Source organism: Macrotis lagotis, chromosome 4 (genome assembly GCF_037893015.1).
Source record: "Macrotis lagotis isolate mMagLag1 chromosome 4, bilby.v1.9.chrom.fasta, whole genome shotgun sequence".
In the NCBI taxonomy this organism is placed as follows: Eukaryota; Metazoa; Chordata; class Mammalia; order Peramelemorphia; family Peramelidae; genus Macrotis; species Macrotis lagotis.
The window spans coordinates 193536606-193558376 of NC_133661.1; the positions used below are offsets into that span (position 1 = coordinate 193536606).

Consider the following 21771-nt stretch of genomic DNA (forward strand, 5'->3'; position numbering starts at 1 on the left):
TCATGATTTTCCTCCTTGACTTTTTTGTTTTTTTCCTCCTTGACTTCTTTTTCTCATTCAATTTCTGTTTAAAAACCACGAACAGTTTTTCATCTTCCATAGAAATAAGTAAAAATTCTAGAGAAGCTACATAGTTAGATCCCAATTCCCTTCAAATGCTACAACCAAAATGGACTCCTTGCCACTTCCTAAATGTGCCCAATTTGTTATGATTCCTGTGCCCTTGATAATGCTATATCATTTTAATGGAGGATATTTTCCTGAATTCTGTAAGATTCTTATCCATCTTTTAAAGTTCATGCCAAGGGCCTACCATATCTTCCCTGAAACTTTCTCTGATATAGTATCTTTCCCTCACACTCTCCTGAACAGTCTGAACTTCTCATATACAATTAAGTTCTTTTACTTTGTATTATTACCATTGCTGTTCATTTTATTTCCCTTTCCCCTATTTGGTTTTAAGTTCTCTGAGGGCAGGCAATCTGTATTGTTTATCTTAGACTTTTCTAAGATCACACAGCACAGAGCCTTACTTGACTATTCTGGTCTTAGAGCTGTAAGCCATTACCTTGTGGACCCATGTTAGGACAAGCAAGATGCTATGAAGAAGTAATTTTTTCCTCATAGCTACTAGGTTGGCCTTAAGCAGCCAAAAAAAAATAACTGGATTTCTTTTAAGATGGAGGTTCAGTGGGAACATAAACCAGCAATGCTGGTGAACAGAGAGTCTGTCCAAAAAAAGAAGATCATTGATATACTATACCAAAACCACATGTGCCAAATATATTTAAACTAGAGGCAATACAAGTGGTAAACATTTTAAAGAATTTTATAGTATTCCTGGAAGTTCCCATAAAAGGTGAGTCTGAAATATTCTTTCCTAGAAATTTTGCATGAAAAGTTTCCATAAAATATGTTATAAAATGACTTATAGTGGATGTAATTACTGCGCAGCCTTGGAAGCTGGTGTAAAAAATTCAGCTGCCAGAATGTTAACGGCCACTTAATATATAGGTTGTTTGATTGGACTCTGGGCAATAACTATAAGCTTTCCAAACCTGCTGCTGCTGCTGAATGTTATATCAGGACTAAGTTTAGCTATTTTAGTCTCTTAAAATGTCATTTTAAATATCACAGTGAATCAAGTCATTATTGCCTAATAGCTTGCATACATTGCAATCCAATACATTTCTTCAAACACTATTTTAGTTAGCTTTTGTTTTTTTGTTTTGAAAATAGAAGCAGAGTTCTTTTCCTAAACCATAAAAATTTGGGGGGAAACCCCCATTATTATTTGCTTAGTAGAAAAATCAAGGAATCAACAATGAAACTTCCCTACTATCCATCCAGTAACTTTCATGGTGATTGTACCACTCATAATAGAGTGATTGAAAAGATACGTTCATATTTTCATAGCCCATTTTCCAAGGAAATAAAAAGCCCTTTGAATAGGAGGTAAAATTTCAGACCAGTCACAATACAACATTTTTCTCTGCTTACTACTGATGTCTCTTGGCTATGCCCATGGCTTATCAGGTGTGCTTATGTTTTCACCATTAATGACAACAAAATCTGTCATCACCAAGAATAATTCCTCTTATTACAAATGTATAAACTGGCACCTTGTATTATAATCTTACTGATGCTCCTAGAAAGAATATATTAGATATTAAAACTTGAAGATAAATTGTTTTTTTTGTTAAAATTACTCCTACTTTAAATCAACTAGGCAATCTTGCTATTTCAGGAAACACTCTAGTTAATCTTTTTGCAAAAGAATAATCACCCTCTAATTTATTGTTTGGTAAATTGGTCTTACAACATTTTCAATAGTACTACTGGCATACCAGTACTATGAATAAGGATGTGGGTACACTGAAATGGTATATTTCTACTTGCCTTCTTAAAGATTTATATTTAAGAATATTAGTACCTCTCCTACACAAAATGCCAGCCTGGGCCTGAGTCTAACACCTTCATCCTGTATAACATGTTTACAATAAATTTCTGGGAGATGTGACAAATATTTCATCCTTATATATGGTTCATTCTGGCAGAAACAAACCAGTTGAATTATCCATGGGGACCTGTCATGATTCTGTGAAGGAAGAGTTTTTTTTGGATCACAGGAAAATCTGTCAAGCTGGTAGGACAGAGGATTCAGTGATACTAATAACAATGAGGTCTATTTGGCTTTCTCAATCCCAAATCATAAAAGTATTGTGTATTAAGACTCAAATAATTAATTGCTGCCCTATAGTACTTACTTGCTGACATACCTGCAGTGTCAAACAACATCTGCCCACATATGTTGTTTCAAGGAAGATATTTCTCATTTCTTTCTCTCCATTTTTTTTTTTTTTTACTTTGGAGATTATATCTACTTAGGATGGATTTAGAATTGGAAAGGACTTGAGAGGTCATCTAGTCAAATGCCCTCATTTTGCAGGTGAGGAAACTGGATCCTAGGCATATTCAGTAAATCACCAGACATAGTAGTATTTGAATCCAAATCCTCTGACTCTTTATAGTGAACTAGAGTTTCAATGATCATCTTTATGGCAATGACACTCAAATCTATATTTCTAGATTTTATCACTTTTCTTTATTTCCAGAAGGCTTGGTAGATAACTCTACTTGGATGCACTGTTGTTTGGTGCCTTAAATTCTTCATAATTTGGATAATTTATCCAACTGGTTTCTCTTCTTTACTTTTTGGTTTCTTTTAATAGTAGATGGCAATTACTTTTAGTCAGAAAATCACAGAGTTGGAATGGACTTAGGAGCCATCTATTCCAATCCACTGTGTTTGTAAGCATTGAGTTAATAAATGTACTGTGCTTTTTAAACCTTAAAGTACTGAATTATTATTAAATGTTTTCATGAAACATAGAACTGAAGCACCATAGTACCTTATGCTGAGATGGTACTGAAGAAGAGTATACTAGGATGCCTTCTTATACTTCATTTAGTGAGGTTTTTTTTGTTTGTTTTTGGAAGGCAGTGGGGTTAAGTGATAAGCCCAAGGTCACACAGCTAAGTATTAAGTGTCTGAGGCTGGATTTGAACTCAGGTCCTCCTGACTCCAGGGCCACCTAGATGCCCCTTAACATATCCTTTTAAAACTGCACAGAAAATATTACTTTATAGGTTAGAACAGGAGGCTCTATAAATCTGTATGAGTGGAATATTTGCCAGGGTTATGTCAACAAAACTTTATCAAAAAAGGCAAATTACAGAATATTTCACCCAAAGTAGATGTTCACTAATAACTTTGCTCTAGCTCAAAGGGAATGGTTCATATGCTCAGAGAAGGATATTTAGTGAGTGTGATATATAGCTCATCCCTACAAATTACAATTCTTGTCACCCTTTTGAATGTAGATGACGCTAAATAGGCAAGAGAGAAAGGAATCAACTCCACTTTAAAAAGTCAATAAAAGAAAGAAATTGCAGGCAAAAGGGGAAGTATTTTTACATTCTTTGAGAAATCACTAAGGAGCCAGTGGAAAACATGACACTGGAATCAAACTAGGAATTAGTGTTAGAAATAAAACTTCTAAAAGCTCTAAATCTACATTTCAGAACAAGAGGTCAAACTAAGAACATTTCAGATCAAGAGGTCAAATGAGTCAACATTATACAAGTGCATATATGTATATATATATATATATATATATACATACATATATAAAATGCATTAGAAACTTTGGGTCAATTCAAGATCTGTCCATTTAAAAAAAAGCAGGAATAAGAATGAAACCTAAGGCAATCTTTTTGAGGTACTTGGATTCTTAGGCTCTCTGTGACTTGGGGAGGGGGTAGGGAAAGATTTTATTTGCTTCACTCCCCTCCTAGTAATTCCTCCCAACAGCATCTCTCCACTAGTCAAGTGAAGTTGATAGAAAGAGATGGTTCTTCCTACCAGTGTCTGATGAGCCCTGGCTTTAGCAGAACCAAGGTCAGAGAGCAGAATACAACAGAGGACGATGCAGCATCAGTATTCCCATTGGCTTTCTTGGTTTTTCAAATGTCAGCTAATTGTGAGCTTCTCCTTTAGCTGGGAAACTCCTTAGGTAGCTGACACAAGCATAAGGTTCTCTTCCTCACAATACACACAAGAGTCATCTCTTAATACAACACTGAAACATGCTCTGGTGTTGGCATTGGTATTGGTGATAATTTCACCTCCTGGAAGTAAACTAGAGCATGGAGGTGGGTTCATGCTTTTAGAATCTCATATGTGGTCACTTTGGAGAAGCAAATGGATCATGTCACAGGTTTTTTGAAAAAACTCGCTTGACCTGTGCTCCATCACCTTTTTGTGTGTTCACATCCTCTTCCCCACTAGCTTGGTGCTGCCTCTAAGTTTAATGCCTCTTGACTTTCTCACTGAGGATAATGGCAATGGTCATTAGGGCCTCTGAGAATTTTAAAAGGGAGGATCTAAGAAGGAATGAATAAATAAAAAACCAAGCTTCACTCTGTACCCACTCCCTCCTCAAGCATGGCAAATGTCCTTTTAAACAAGCATAATTTATTCAAGGAATATTATAAGATCTGTGGAACGTCATCGATCAAGCAGGCAAATTGCAAACAAATAGATTTTATCAGGTTGCTTTTCCTCTCTACAAGTCAGAGTAAAACAACAACATTCTGTCAGGCTATATGTTCACTCCTTCCTTCCTGAATTAGAAAAGCTTGTTTCTGTGCCACATTTTCATTGCTTTCTATTCATGGATTTTAAATCTATTAAACAATGTCAAGTTGAATTTCCCTTGAATATTGCTTCAGGTTAAAAAGGGGAAAATACGACATTTTAAGGCATCTTAGAGAGCTAATGTTTATGTCACATAATTAATATGGATCAGTTGTTGCTTCACCAGTATCTAGGAATGTGAGAATGTCTTGTCCGTATCCTTGCATAAGTATGTTTGTACAGTAGAGCACAATAGATAGCCAGAGTCTAGTAAGAAGAACTTGTGACCCTGAGCAAGTCATTTAACATCTTAGGGTCCTAGATATCTACTGTTGAGAGGGAGACAGTGAAGCAGCTCAGCTGATAGAGGGCTGGGCCTGGAGTCAGGAAGATCTGAGTTCAAATCCAGACTCAGATACTTCCTAGTTGTGTGATCCTGGGCAAGTTCACTGCATTTACTTCAATTCCTCATCTGTAAAAGGAGGTGGTGATGAAAAGGGCAAACCACTCCAGTACCTTTGCCAAGAAAACACCAACTGGAGGAACAGAAAGTTGAATACAAATGAAAAGACTGAACAACAATAAAACTGGCTGAGTTTTCTCTCTGGAATTATCTATGTTATTGAAATCCTAGATCTGACCTCTTCTCTCTTTCCTATTCTTTTTTTAAAAATTTTTTTCTTTTTAGGTTTTTGCAAGGCAAATGGGGTTAAGTGGCCTGCCCACCAAGGCCACACAGTTAGGTAATTAAGTGTCTGAGTATGGATTTGAACTCAGGTACTCCTGACTCCAGGGCTGTTGCTCTATCCACTGAGCCCACCTAGCTGCCCCCTCTTTCCTATTCTTCAATGTAAAATTCAGGTAAAAGAAACATAACTACAATTATATAAGAGATTAAGAAAGTAAAATCTGATCTTATACTGGTACTTACGTTTAATATATCTCTTCCCATACAAAACTGTCACAGGATGGTACTTTAAGGCTACTTTAGATTTAGTTAACAAGATTATGCAATTTTGTAAAAGGTCTATGATTTCCTCAAACAGTATAGAAGGGAACTACCATTCATTTATAGCCAATGGCAACTTCAAGCTTACTGATTTAAAGCCTGGCACCCATCCCACTATTCCAGGATGCTTCTAATAAACTAACAAAATGCTTAACCATGCATAATGCAAAAAGTTCTAACTTTCCCCCCAACAAAATACTCAAGCAAATTAAAATTGGAAATTATTAGTAGCTTCTGGTCTTTCCTTTATGAACCTATATGAAAGTTTCGAAATGCATACACAAATAATCATGATCTATTCATTACCCATGTCTATTTTCAGGTAGCATTTGCAGTGGTGGTAACAAAGTAGAAGAGTCCTGGACTAATAGTCAGAAAACTTAGGCTTGAACTCTGTCTGATCTAGCTATGTAATTTTCTGAAGTATCAAGTTTTTCTTGCTGAGGGCTCCTCCTCGGGAATAACACTTTCATTCTTAATCTGTTTCCTAGGGTTCTTGTGAACATTAAATGAGATAATATATGTCAAAGTATTTGAAAAAGTTTAAATAACAGGGCACTGTTATTATTCTACCCAGATTTCCAATTCACAATGCATCTGGGATTGGATTTTGCCGTCCAAATTCCAAAATAAAAGATGAAATACATTTCAGACAAACTCAATAAATTCAAATAAAATATTAAAACTCAATAAATTCAAATTGATACATAGCAAATAAATTAGAGTATGCTACTACACTTTACTTTAGGATTCTTTGTGTCATCAAAGGATTCAAGTAGCAAGTTCCCCCTACAGCATTTAAAATATAATTTGATTTACATTGTTTTTCAGTAACATGCCTTTTGTGACAAGAGTTACATAGATAATGAAAAATTATGTGAGAGAGTTTGGTGTAACGAAGGTTCTATCTCTAAAGGAATGCTAGAAAGCATTGGAATGGAAAATTCTGAATTCATTTGGTCCACCTGTGCTCCTCCCATGGAATTAGATGTCATAATAAAAAATTGTCATCGTGTTCATTTGCAAAAAGTGTGAACTACCCTCTTTGGGGAGAGGGGACTGTCATTTTTTAATCTTTAAATTTCCAGTAGTACAACAGTATACATAGTAGATGCTAAAAATTAGTTGAATTAAATTAAAATAAGCAATATTCCAGTTCATGCCATTTATAGATTAAATGAACTGTCTCTTCTGTCTATATAGCCTGCTTACAATAAAATACAACTTTTGGTTCAGAACTTTTCATCAAATGTCCTTTCACAAATGACCTTATAGGAAATATAAAACTCTGTAGACCAATACTTTTGCCAAATAAATGGAAGACTTCTACTTTGTGACATATTGATTCTTTATGATGATGCTGTATAGACTATTTATTAAAATTAACATTTAACATCCTTCACCCCCTTTTCCCAGTTATCATACCTGTATGTAGAGCTGTGATGTTGATGCTGTCTTTCTTATAGAAAGTCCTAAAGCACAGTGGCAACATCCCTTTGACTCCAGATAGCCTTGCCATTGCTTGCAAGAACACAGTCACCAAATCTTGAAGAGCCTGGTTTAAATCAGGTAAAGAAATGGAGGATGACATCCATCTCAGGGCTATGGAGATGGAGGCACAGAAAGCAGAAATGGATTCGACAGCTTGACACTCAATCACACAATTTTTAGTCTTCTTCTCCAATATAAAATGCCTTCTTTGAAGTGGCTCATCCACCACTGCAATGACGTGCCACTCAATTGCAGAATCTCTAGGAAGACGAGGAACTACCACAATTACCAGGATCCCACTAGTCTCACTGGTGTTGCTATAGGTCTCATGGTCTTCTTCCTAAAAATGAATCAAAACAGGTAGAATCTTAGTTTTAGAATGGATGTGCCTAGCCTTCCAAAACTCTCTTAATATAAGCAAAATAATAATTTGAAACCAAGGGGTCATGTTTAGTGTTTCTGTTTTGCTGATAATCTAAATATTAGTTCAATTCATATACTCAGTAGCCTGAGGGTCATCTCCAGTTGTGCTAATAAATATCTGAATAGATGGCTCTGGAAGAGAAAGTGAGGCTGGTGACTTTGCACAGCCTCCCTTCACTTAAATCCAATTCACTTGTATGTCATTGCATCACATCCCTGAAGTCATGGTCCTCTTTGAGAGAGAAGGACAACAAAAATATTGTGAGCCTAGGTGTTTGTATTTTTAATGGTTGGGATTTTTTAATACATGGTTTTTATGCAGTTTTTTCTTTGTTTTATAAAAAGATTATCTAACTACTCTGCTAATGTCATATTTCAGAGAAGACAAGGTTTTAAGTGTAAACATTATACATATTAATAACAAAGCATATGTAAATATATAAACAGATACTTGTGTATACAAAAATAGCTTAAAACGTTCATGCGTATACCAATAAGATTTAAGATTGCAATGAATTATTAATAGTAATTTGGTTTATTGGATTATGTCTCTCACTGAGCAGCTGCCATTCCAGGTAATTACAAATTTGTACACTTGCCAGAAATAACTGTTTGTTCATCTTCTCTACTTTTGTCTCTCAGAAAGATTTTTGCTTTATATCAAACATCATGATAATACCTTCTAGTATTATTTAGAGTGAGAATATCATTGAGGATATGGTTCAATTCCTGTAGTAAAACATTAACTTCTTGGTTTTTGGACAGAGTGTTAATAGTAAAAGTAACATTAATCAATGGTTAACCCCACTTCCCAAAACCCCCAAACAAAACTTAGCAATACCCTGTATTCCTTCTTTATATTTTGGTCAGCACCACTATGGAAGGACATCCAACAGGACTAAGGGTCATCTGGAACTGAAAGATATTTGATACTATTTAGTTAGGTTGGTTCTAGCATGACAACAGCCACAGGAACCACTTGGGACCATAGTTAAATGTCTTTCAAATTCAGTAGCACCTAGCAAAGCTTGCCCTCAAGGGGCTTGGCATTATCATTGAAAATCTTGGTTGCTGTCATGATAAGAACAAATCATTATACTTGTATGTGTGATGCTTTAGAGTTTATAAAGTTCTTTCACAAATATTATCTCATTAGGCAACACTATCCTGTAAAATAGATGGTCCTGAATGTACAAAAAAAGGCAGTGGAACAACTGCCAATAAGGTATGTACTTTAAGTGTCTATTTCACGCTCTTCCCATACAATTAGATGGATTTTGTATTAATTCATTCACATATCTGGTGTTATAACCATTTACATATCTGGTGTTATAACCTGAGGATTATAAATTTGTGGCCTGGAAGCATAGCAAAATGGATGGAGATCTGACTAATTAGGTTAATAGTAAATATAAAATTTTCAGTTGAAATGTTCCTATTATTTTATGTTTGCATAAAAGAAATATAAAATAGAGTTATTATTCTGAAGTCATGAAGAATTTGTTTAAGTTAAAAGAATCATCACCTTTATATGACTTGTATTTTATTGACAAAAGTCACAGGATTAAAAAATTTCTTTACCAACTCAAGTCTAAATATGGCACCACAACCTCTTTACTAATTCAGTCAATTGGTTCCCACTTTTTTTTGGTCAGATACACTGACATTTTTTGTATTTAAGGCATTTACTATACCCTTCTGAAAATAGAAGGCATTGCATCTAAATAATGGGAAGAAATGTCCCAAGTTCCTTAGATCTGAGGTTACTTGTAAGCAAGAAAGTTTTCTTGATAAACATCAAAATTGTCCAAGTTATTAAACTGTTCTTAAAAGTGGGAGTCAAATGTAGAAAACCCAGAAATGGTTTTGGTGCTTGGGAGCTTTGCTGATTTTTTTTTTCCTGGTGAAAAAGATGACTTCAGCAGTATTTACTTTAAAAAAAAAATCACCTTATCCTATGCATTTATAAATATATCAGATGATAACTTTCACTTAATCTCTTATCCAAACATGAAAAAATTTAAATATGGAATAAAATTTGAAGCATTCTACCTCAGGCAACATATCTGATTTCTCAGAGTGACATGCTCTGTTATGTATGTTGAATACATGTGTTCCTCACAGAGAAAGAATATTCCCTATAATTCATTCCTTCACAGCACAGACTATATGTTTTTAAAAATCATCATGAAAAAAACTAGTTTTATCTATCTGATTCTGCACATATGCACATTAATTTAAACAGGTCTATATTTTCTCCTTCTTTGATGGTTTATGCTTATCTTCTTATTAACTATTCTTTTTTCAGAACTGTGTTGGGTGTTTTCTTTTTTCTCAGAGATTACAAGTCCACTCGATATTTGTGACTTATATTTTCCTCTGCTTTGTGACTATGGGTAATAGCCTTTTTGTATACCAATTTGCTTACACTGCAGTCTATACTGGGAATACTGCACATTGCCTGACCTTTGAATGGAAAAATAATAACAAGTTAAAACAGTCATTTTACCTCGAGTCGATAAGGCCATAACACTCACCCTGCTTTCAATTCACATGCTCAATTTTCATCCACTTACTCTCAACTTTGAGAGGAAGGAATAATGACAGGTTACAGGCACTTTATTTCAAAATTCACTCACAAAGTTATTGACAAGCATTTTTCACAGAAACAGCTCTTCTGCCTGACCCTCGCGAGCTGTTTACATGAAAAATGCACTTACTTGTAGATTAACGATAGTGGAACCTAATTCCACACCAAACATGTAGCAATTGCTTTAGCATCTCTGTTTTTGATATGGGAACAAAAATAGGGATAATTGGCCTCAAATTGCAGTCACTTCAGTCATAATAAAATCTCCCAGAGTACTGTTTGCTTTCAGTACTTTCATTAGGTAAGCTGGGGCTGTTATTAAGGTACCAACACATAAATGTTATATTAGCACTTAACAGAAGCATAGTATTCTCCTTCAGGAGATAAATTCTACCCTTGTCAATATAATTCTGCACTGAGTGCTGTAAAAGAGTTTGAAAAGATGAAATACTGGACCTTGGCACTAGGGGAAATAATAAAAAAAAAACTACCTTGCTCATTCAAGCTTAAAGGCCACTTTGTTGGCCCCAGGTGCTGAGGTCCTGTTTAGAAAATAAGTCCAGAGACGCTTTCTCAAGTCAAATCAAACACTGAGACAAACTTTGTTCCATTGTTCTCCTTGGCCAAGGTTGTGAAATCAATTACTTTATATTTCTGCATTCTGTTAGCTGCCATTTTGTCCATGAGAAGAAAAACAAGGACTTTAAAGTTGAGATAAAGTGCATTTTTAGACAACTGATGATAAGCGCTCAGAGGGAATGACTACATATAGAATGTCAACTAGTCCACTATTGGAGAGAACACTAGGTTTTTTTTAAAACATGGGATACTGTGCACAGTGATGGAGCTGTTAAAGATTGGTTATATCTCCTAGTGTCTATTATTGCACTTTTCAGAAACTTTTAAGACAACAAAGTCTCTGATTTACTCTCAAGAAAAGTGCCATCATTTTTGTAGAATTGAGGGATTTTTATTCATTTAAAACAGAAAAAAATGGGAGAAAAATCTTTGACTGCTCCCAGTATAATGCCCAACATTTTCACATTCTTTTAACACTGCACATTCCTTCCATGACCTTTCTCACATCAACTCCCTAATAATTTGAGGGGGGCTTCAAATGGATCTATCTAAATTTGACTTTTCTGTAATATAATAACAATTTTTGGAATATACTAGAGGTAGATTTAAGAATGGGGAATGAAGTCATGAACCTGTCAGTGAAAGGTGATTTAATCAGCTTTAAAACAAATATGGAGAGGGGAAGTTCTGGAGATAATGCAGTTGAAATGGATGGATGGTGGGGGTGGCAAGAAGGTTAAATAAGAAAAGATGCCCAGGAATGCGGTGGATGAAGCAATATCTAGGATAAAGATGGCTTGTTGACATAAAGAAATTAGCATATTTATGGAATTGCAAGATATATTAATTGAAATATACTTAAGATATTGAGGGGTATAAGTAACCAACGAGGATTGAAATTCCTGAGTAACCTAATAGGTAAAAGAGCATAATTCTTTCACTGCATCAGTTAATTATTGGTAGATGGATATGCTGGTGATATTACCCAATTAGAATATTATATATGCTATAATTACTCAACTTATGCTATATTTGACATTTATGATAAATATAATCAATTTGGAATTTAAGAGGAGTATTCAAATCATATTTATGAATCAATCCTGCTTTGCTGGGAGAATAATGGTTAATTAGATCACACTGGATGGCATTAAGCACAGGTCAGATGATCATTTGTAGGTTAAGTTATACTGGAGATTCCTTTTTTTGGGGAACAGTTTGGACACATAGCTTTTCAAGTCCTAAATGAAGTCCTTTCCCATTTTAAAATTCTGTGATTCTCTGTTAGAGAATTTGTGATATCACAGATATGTGTACAACTCCCCAGAGCGCAAATCACAACACATTCAAGTACCCATCTTATCTATCTTTTTTCCCCATGTTGTTCTGGAAATCTTCTATGGGAGAAATAAGTCCAAAATGCTGAACATCTTCCTCTAATTCATTTGATATTTCTTGGATACTCTGGTGCACCAAGGGAATTTATCTTATGCTTTTACTGAACATTTGGTCCACCTTTTTGATCATACAGCTCTCTGAGGACAACCTTTACATTTCCTTCTTGAGCATGTGTGGTATTTTGGTATAGCTTACAAATGTTCATCATGTATCTTTCCATGGCCTTCAAATTCAATTCTTCAAAACCGGTACTATTTTACAACTTTAAGTCATATTACATTACTACAAAATACATAAGGACTCCAATGGAGCTATGATTTAATCAATGTGATATTCATTTTGGTGGTGGGCTATCACAATCCATCCATTCCTTCCCTTACCTTAGAACTCATCCATATTCTTCATATAAGTTTGCTATTGGAGTGTGATGGGGGAAAGGAAGTTCATTCAACGGGCTAGCTATCTTCCTTTCTCTTATTATTGAAAGGATATTATTCCTGGAATGCTTTCCCTCCCCTCTCTACTTCCTTTTTTCCTCTAAGTTCCTGCTAAAATCCTATCTTCTATAAGGTATTTTGGTTTTATATACATATATATATATATGTATATATATATATATACACACACACATACACACACATATATATATCTCTAAATACACACACACACACACACACATATATATATATATATATATATATATATATATATATATATAAATAAACACACACACACACACACACACACATATAGGTTTTTTTGATGACATCCTTTACTTTGATGGTGCTGGCCTAGAATTAAGAGGACTTGAGTTCAAAATCAGCCTCAGGCACTAACCAGCTTGTGTGTCCCTGGGTATGTCACTTAAAATGTCTGCCTCAGTTTCCTCAACTACAAAATAGAGATAATACTTTACAGCACTTAGATCACAGAGTTGCTGTGAGGATCAAAAGATACAATACTTGTAAAGTGTTTGGTAGAATGCCTGGCTTATTAAACCAGATACTTAATAAATGATGTTCCCTTCCCTTCTTCATATTCCTTATTTGATAAAGATTACACTTTCCATTCGTCCGTCTACTACTTTCTGAAAGAAGATCATTTTTAACTTTTTGGAGACTGTAGGGTTCCATGACTCACAGCCATACTTTATTCAAAGTTGAATACTTAATTGAAAAGATGGGACTTTTTTTTCAGGGAGAAATGTGGGGTCATTAAAAGAGTTTTGTATGCTTCCAAAGGCAGCCTAGTCTAATATTCTCTTCATGTTTAATTCTGGGTCCAAATCAAGATCCTTTTGTGGTATATGGACAAGATGTATACTCAAATGAATGAAGCCTACAGTTTTTTCTATCTCTTTATATATTATAAAACTAACCAACAGGCATTATCCATCCTTTTCTGTTTTGCTGTTTGGAAGATTAGGACAATTTTTTTTTGATGTTTGTGAGTCTCATCTAGAAGTTTTGTGTTGCCTTGAAATGATGCAACCAGCAGTCATCCATAGTAGGAACTTTATAAGAAATACCTTTTTAACTTGAATTCTATGCTAGATCTCCATTGGAGTAGCAAACACCTTTGGAAAGCATATTTAATCCATGTTTTATGCCTTATTTGATATTAATTTTAAAAGGTCATTGAACAGCTATCTCGATTATATCTTTCAAGGAAACATGAAATTTTGATGTATACACAAGAGATCACTTGCTGAAAGGTCAGCATTCTGATCTAAATCTAACAAAAGCAGAAATCTTATGCTTTTTATAGTGAATAAACAAAATGCTCTAGTCGTCCTCATCCATATCTGGACACTCACTGGAGCCAGATGGCACTGGGAGGAGAAAGTGAGGCTGGTGACTTTGCATAGTCTTCCCTCACTTAAATCCAATTCACCTGCATGTCATAGCATCACCTCCCTGATGTCATGGTCCTGTTTGTGAACAAAAGACAAACAACAACTTAGCTTTAATCACTGAAGACAGTTGACTGAGACCAACTGAGAACTGGGAAAGACCTTGGCTTAAAAAGACCATGTTTTCCCACTGCATCTGGGCCTATCTCCAGTGCTTTTGATCTGTATCTTGTCAATTGACCCAGATGGCTCTGGAGGAAACAGTGAGACTGTTGACCTCCAATTCACTTGCTAATCATGACATCTCCTGTCCTTCGAGAATGAAGGACAAACATCAAGTTGTGAATAGTAGTAGCTCCCCTGGGGAACCAACTTGTCAGTTTCAGTTGGGCAATGCAGTGAGCACCTCCTTTCTTCCCTCCCTCTCTTCCCCCCTTTCTTTTTTTCTTCCTCTATTCCCTTTGTCTTCTCCCTCTGTTCACATTTGGAATCATACCCTACCTGCAAGTGTTCTGTCCAAAGGAATATAAATTTTGATCACTGAAACATAACAAAATACCTTGGGGTTTAAAAACTAGATTTCTTTTTTAAAAACCTAAATCACTGGCTCTCACTGATTGGTCAATAATAGGTCCTAGTCCAAATCTCAGTTTGAAGGCCAGAGTAAGTGTAAATAACAATTTTTTTTTCCTGTTTTGGTCTGAAATCCTGAGGGTCTTCATCTCCCAGAGCGATTTTTTTTCCCCCGGATTAGCTAAAAGAGGTCATTCTTTGCTTCATTTCTTTTTTTTTTTTTTTAACTTAGCCTTCATCACTGAATGGGCATTGCCTCAGTCAAAATGAAGACAGATTTAAAGACCTTAGCTTAAAAAGACTAAAGTCGCCCACGTATTCAGGGCAATCTCTAGTCCTTCAGATCCATATCTGATTATTGGTCCAGAGGAGGAGAAAGCTGGTGACTTTGCACAGACCCTCCCCTACTTAAATCCACTCATTTGCATGCCATGGCTTCACCAAATGTTCCTTTTCGAGAAAAAAGGAAAAACAACAACCTAGTCTTCACAATAGATTAGCTTCTATTTCTTGCTTGTTTGAATTAGGTTGCTTTTCACATCTTGTCTCTCTTTTCTTCTACAGCACAAATACATTTAGAATTGTTATATTAGAGTCTAAATGGTAGCTGCGTTGTTCATGACAGCGAAAAATGGTGTTATAAAATCTTTGAAAATATTTTAAAAAATCTTTTCTCTGTTTCTTTCCTTCTAGGATCATCAAGGAATATCGTTGCTTAGTTAATTTTTCAAAAAACTATCTTTGCTTAACTCTCTGCTACTTTATTTTATGAGGCAATATTGTACATAATCTTTCAGTGAGTTTTTATAAATTAATTATATTCTAAATTTGGTTTTCCTTTGGTTGTCATAGCTCTACATTTCATAAGTGATTAAAGTGTCTGGTGTCCTTGGTGCTCTTTAGATTCTTCTCCTCCTCCTTGTTATCAATCAATCAGTATTAGTCAAAAAATATAGCTTCATTAGTTACTATGTACCAAGAACAAAGGAACCAATAATACAAAGATAAAAATGAAACAGTCCCTGCACTCAAGAAGTTTGCATTCCATTTGTGGAGACATGTCCATATACTAATATATGCTAAATAAATGCCAGGTAATTTGAGGGGAAAGGGCATTAGTAACTGAAAGGATCAGGAAAGATCTCTTGAGAAAGATAGTGCTTGAGATTAGCTTTGAGGTTTACTAGAAATTCTAAGAGTAGAAATGAGGAAGGATGGCATTCAAGGCACACTTTTTTGCATATGCTCCCCTAGGCACAGGGGCAGCTTGTGCAAAGGCAGAGTATCAGGAGATAAAAATATCATATCAAACATTATAAGAATGGGGGCGGCTAGGTGGTACAGTGGATAGAGCACTGGCCTTGGAGTCAGGAGTACCTGAGTTTAAATTCGGCCTCAGTCACTTAATAATTACCTAGCTGTGTGGCCTTGGGCAAGCCACTTAACCCTATCTGCCTTGCAAATACCTAAAAAAAAAGTATGAGAAATTATAAGAAGGGCAGGGTTTGTTGAGTATGTAATGGGGAGTAATATATAATAAGGCTAGTAATTTGTTGGGGTCAGGTTGTGAATATCCTTAAATGCCCCATTGGAGAAGCTCTTATTTAACTCAAGAAGTAATAGTGGATCAATGGAATTCAATTGCACACGTATTCTAGGAAAAACTGCTTTGGAAACTGAATGAAGGATGAATTAAAGAGGGAAGAGACGTTGAGACTGGGAGAGTAATTAGGAGGCTAAGACAATAGACCAGGTAAGAGAGACAATCAGGTTCTTTACAAGGATGGTGACTGTATGAGAAGATAGAAGGGTGGTTGAGAAAGATGCCATGGTATTAGAAATGACAAGACTGGGTCACCTAACTCCCTTAATTGGATTCTTTAAAGAATTTCTTTATTCCATTATGCTTAACAGATATTGTACATGAGTTGTTAGACATTTGGCACAGATGATGCAGTTGATAGAGTGTCAGGCCTGACATCAGGAAGATCTGAGTTCAAATTCAACCTTATACACTTGCTAAATGTGTGAGCCTGGACAAGTCACTTAGTCCTACTTGCCTCATCTATAAAATGAGCTGAACAAGGAAATGACAAGCCACTTCAGTATTTTTGCCAAGGAAACCTTAAAGGTCACAAAGAGATAAGACTGAAAATGTCTGAAAAATGATCTGTCAAAATTGCACATCCTAGCCAGTTTAACTAATTTGTCTCGGATCATCCTGATTTTTTTCAGGATATCTTGCTTAAAGTAGAAGAGGTAAATCTGTCCTATGAGTATTGACTAAGATTATTACAATGTACATGCTTCTATTCAAGAGATTTGGTTATAGTAATGAGTTACTTGGCTTAAACTTACAATCATAAGTTTGAAAATATTAATGCATTATTTGGCAATTTATGCTATTATTATGCCAAGGTAGAAAATCATTGCTACTCAACTTGCCTTAGTGGGTTTAATTTGCCTTTCATTTTAATTTCATAAAATGAAGGTTTGAATGTGCCTAACAAAGAACTAGGCTTGAGAAAAAGGTATTAAATTTATGTTTCAATTTCAGAGCCACAACCTGTAGTGATACTATGTATTTCCAGACCTGAAATGTACCTAAAGTAGTTCATAAAATTCAACAAATTTGGAAAGGTGGTTCTGAAATGGCAATTTAAATATAAATTCAAAAGGAAAGCATCTTACAGTTGGCAATAGGATATAATGGATAGCAGGTGTTTCTTGAAGGGGCACAATGTACTGGGCATTGGGAGTGACCAAGAAAAACAATCACCCCTTAGAAGTGTTTTGTTTTTTTTTTTGCTAGGCAATGGGGTTAAGTGGCTTACCCAAGGCCACACAGCTAGGTAATTATTAAGTATCTGAGACCGGATTTGAACCCAGGTACTCCTGACTCCAGGGCCGGTGCTTTATCCACTACGCCACCTAGCCCCCCCCCCCCCTTTTGGAAAGTGTTTTTCTTAAAAAAAAAAGACAACTTAAGTACATGAACAAATGTATTCTGGTTATTATTGAGGAAGCAGCTATTTTCAATGAGACTCCTTTTTCACTCCTGTTTACGTGGCTGTGGGTGGTAGTAGTAGGAAATGAGTAAAGAGAGACCCAATTCTTGGTCTATTTCCATCTTTCCTCATCACACAGCTGCTCCTGATTATGTAAAATTGACATTAACTGGTAACTATGTACATTATCCTTGAGTAGCCTGATTTTCTCTGCAGAAAGTTTGTCAGCATATCATTAAAAAATAATGAAGTAGAACTTTTCATAGGCATTTTTGTTAGAGATTGAATAAATCTGTCTTCCATTTGAAGAATAGCTTGTTTCTGGAGGATAAAATATCAACCCCTCTGCTTAGCCCAGAAAGCCCTTCACAAGGAGGGCCAGCCTACCTTTCCTAGTTTTTTACATGCTATTTTACACATTCTATTTTCCTGCCAAATTAGTCTGAGTGCTTTTCTCCATAAAAGACATTCCATGCCTTTACATAAGCTGTCCCCTCTCCCCAAATGCATTCACCTCACTTCTACCTTAGAACCCCCTACTTGCCTTGGAGTCCTCTTACAGTGTCACCTTCTACAAGAGGCCATTCTGCTCCACCTCACCCTGTCTAGTGGCTTCTCTCCAAACCAGAAATTATTTTGTATTTAATTAATATGTATTATGTATTTTTTAATAATTTAACTTATATATGTATTATATATTTGTTTTATTGTTATATAAATATAAAGATGTAATTATAATAAAATATAATAATAATTTAATTAGCTTGAGGGCAGACTATTTTGTTTTTTTCTTGATATTTCTAGTGTCCAGACAACACTTTGTTGACAATAAATACTTTCTTGTTGATGACTGAATGATGATTTCTTACTAATGAGTAAATGATGATGAAATCCTATCTAGCACACAGGAGAATGATACTTTTTACTCCCATCAATAGGGCATGGTGTTTGTCATGTTGCTGATTTTAAAAAAAAATTCTTTCCCACAAATTCTTCCATAATCTTTTGTTATGGCTTATGTTATGATCATGGCTAATAATAGTCTTGTGATGGAAATAAATCTGTGAACTTTGTTAGCTCCATTAGCACTCTGTAAGTCAACAAATCTAACCAATATTAATACCTAATATAATTTTCCCCAGTCTGAGTATTATTGGATCTTGGTATAGCACTGGGTAAGGCATCCCTTCCTCACTGCCTCACCTACCCCAGAGGGAAAATGGATAAAATAAACTGACCTTTATATATTTTACTAATATTAAAAATTCTTTCCCTTTTCAAGTGGTTGAAGTTTTACTTTTATGTAATGCTTAATGAAATTTTCAAAAACAATTTACCATTACAACTAGGAGACATAACAAATGCATCATGGGCTTAAAAAAACAGAAGAACCACCAATTATTTATGTCTATTTACATTGTTTAGGGAAATTCTTAGTAAAAAGTGAATGATAATCTTTAAGATAATTAAATATAATACAAGTCATAATGATACATTTATTTTCCTATGAGAAGTGTGAAATATTTCACAGGTACAATATTATAGATTCCCAACAATATTCTTGTGAGGTGTGCAATTAAGGTAAGGGACTCTTAAGATTTTTTTTAAAAAAAAAAGTACTGTAATTAATCAAAATTTTCTGAAATACTAGCGTTTCTTTAAGACACTTGTGACTATATTATTTGAAAAGAAACATAATTTTCAAGGAGAGCAGTGGTTAGCATAAGTCCCTTAATCTGAATTTAAATATGTATTGCTAAATTAAGGTATTCCTTCAACCATGGAACTATGGCAATAATTGGTCAAGAATTTAAAAAGAAAAAAACTTCTTATTTCTCTTCCTTTAGTTAAAAAAATCTAAGAATAGTTATTACAATGCTGAGGATAATAGCTCTTGGGTGTACAGATTTGTGACAAGTTTTGAGATAGAGATAGGTAGAGAGAGAAAGAGATAGATAGAGAGACAGACGGGGGGGGGGGGGGGAGAGACAAAGAGAGACAGAGACAGAGAGATTGACTGCCTCCAGGTTTTCACAGGAGCCCCAGTCATGTATCTGATATTAAATAACCATTTTATTCATTATAGCCTTTAATCTTCTTTGCTGATAGCTTTTAATTTTTAAGCAGTCCTACTTTACAAATCACATTCTCTTTCATGTGTTCTCCTAGTTGAGGAATTAATTTTGGAAGCAAAATATCTAAACAGTAAGCATAATAAGAATGAAACAGGTTAAAGCTTATTAGCAGCAGGGAGCAGATGTAGCAAAACTCTGCCAGTTCCCCTACATTTCCTCCCCAGCAGGGACTTTCTATCAAGCTGTGCATTAGTTCTATAGCACAATGCTTGGCTGCTGTTTCAGCAAATGCACCTTCCCTTGCTTCAAGTATAATACTAAGAATTCACTCTGATTTTTGATTTTTCTTTGCAATAACAATGTTTAAAACAGTTCCTGCAGAGCTAAATGTAAAGTAAAGCAATGAGTGCCAGATAATCAGTAGAGTATAAAAATATAATTGATAAGGAAATAATTACATATCGAAGAACCATTTTCACTTCTTAAAAAATGTGAACTTTATTCTTTCCAAATAAAGGTAGTTGAAGCTAGATAAAACTAGTAATTGCTCAAGTGAATTTCCTTGAATGCCTTACAATATACATCAGAGACAGGCAGAATAATCTGGTGGACAGATAAGGAAAACTGTTTAAGTGACTTGCCCAGGGCTGGCCTTGGAGTGAGTAAAACCTGGGTTCAAGTCTCGATTCTGACACATAGTGACTGTATTACTCTAGGCAAGTCACTTAAAGCTTCAGAGTCTCAGGTCAATTGTCTAAGGCAATAAATTGCAGAGAGGGGCCAACTTGCATATTAGTACAGGGAGCTTCCTCACTTAGGAGTTATCTGTATAAAGAAATCACAGATCTGGTCCCTATCTCTAATCCCAACACACCAATTAGTTTACTTCTTGGGGGAAAGAGAAATGATTAAAGACCTGCTATTATGCCAAAGATGGAAAAGAAATCATTAGAGATTGACAGGCTGAAGTTGGGATTAACTAAATGAAAGTGGTTGAATGTTCGAGGAATGACAGGCATATTAAAATTTAAGAAGCAACATTATTTCCTAGAGATTAAAAGCTTCTTGATTCTGAAGGTAACTCCAAGTGATTATCAATAGGATGATACCTCAGTTTACAAATATTCACTTGCTAGATTACCCATGATAGCCAGTCTTGTTGGCTATAGCAGAACTCTAAAGTGACAGATGAAAAACCATCATACCATTCATTTAGTGAGTCTTCTATCATTCATGAAATCACAAGCAGATGTAGAAACAGTGGTTAGAGGTATCTGCTTATTATCACTTTTACTTCTTTTTTTCCCAAGATATAATTTATGAATTAATAGAACTGGCTATTGGCTAAATGAAATACAATAACCCTGAAAATTGCAATGTGAGATGATGATGGGTCTTACTGCATTTGTGTAGAAGGTCAATTTTTTTTCTTGCAAACCTTCATTTTTTTCAACTATAAAGACATAGCCTTTTATAGACACAGGATGCAAATCATTAACTACTTCCTTATGATGTTCATGTTCAATTTATTAAAGGGTAAGAAAAGACAAAAAGAAATCTGAAATTTAACAGTAAAAGGTAATCTATAGATGCAGTATGTTGATTATTACAAATAAATAAATACATTTATATACTATGTGCAAGGTACTGGGTGCTTGGGTGATGTAAAAAATATTAAATGTGGCTCCAACTCTCAAAAAAAGATTAGTATGCATTATGCTTCCTTCACATGTAAACTTCAAGAAAGCAGGGGCTATGTTCTTTATCTTTTTCCTTATTGTACCTAGCATCCTGACATGATGATGAATTTTCAAAGACGTCAGTTAGAGAGGTAACATTTTCAGAGCTGAGGGGCTCCAAGTGACACCACTGACATCCCAAGTCCCTAGATGTGATGGTGATCTTGCTACGTGAGAAGACTAGAATTACAGTGACCAGGAGAGAGTTGTTCCTGACAGCTCATTTCAGTCATATAAAATAAAAGATCATGGAAAAGAGGGTGAAATGACAAATATAAAAGAAACATGACCAGAAATATATAAATATTCCTACTAACACACTTTTTTGAGGTAAA

At 35.1% G+C, this 21771-nt stretch overlaps 1 protein-coding gene across 3 annotated transcripts in view; it reads right to left on the bottom strand.

Annotated features, from left to right (window-relative positions):
• The window catches only part of DPH6 (diphthamine biosynthesis 6), a 505514-nt gene that overhangs the window by 57009 nt on the left and 426734 nt on the right, over positions 1-21771 (bottom strand). For all 3 annotated transcript variants that reach the window (XM_074235050.1, XM_074235049.1, XM_074235048.1), the window contains one exon: positions 7134-7539. In XM_074235050.1, coding sequence (XP_074091151.1) covers positions 7134-7539 — 406 coding nt within the window. The remainder of the gene's footprint in view (positions 1-7133; positions 7540-21771) is intronic.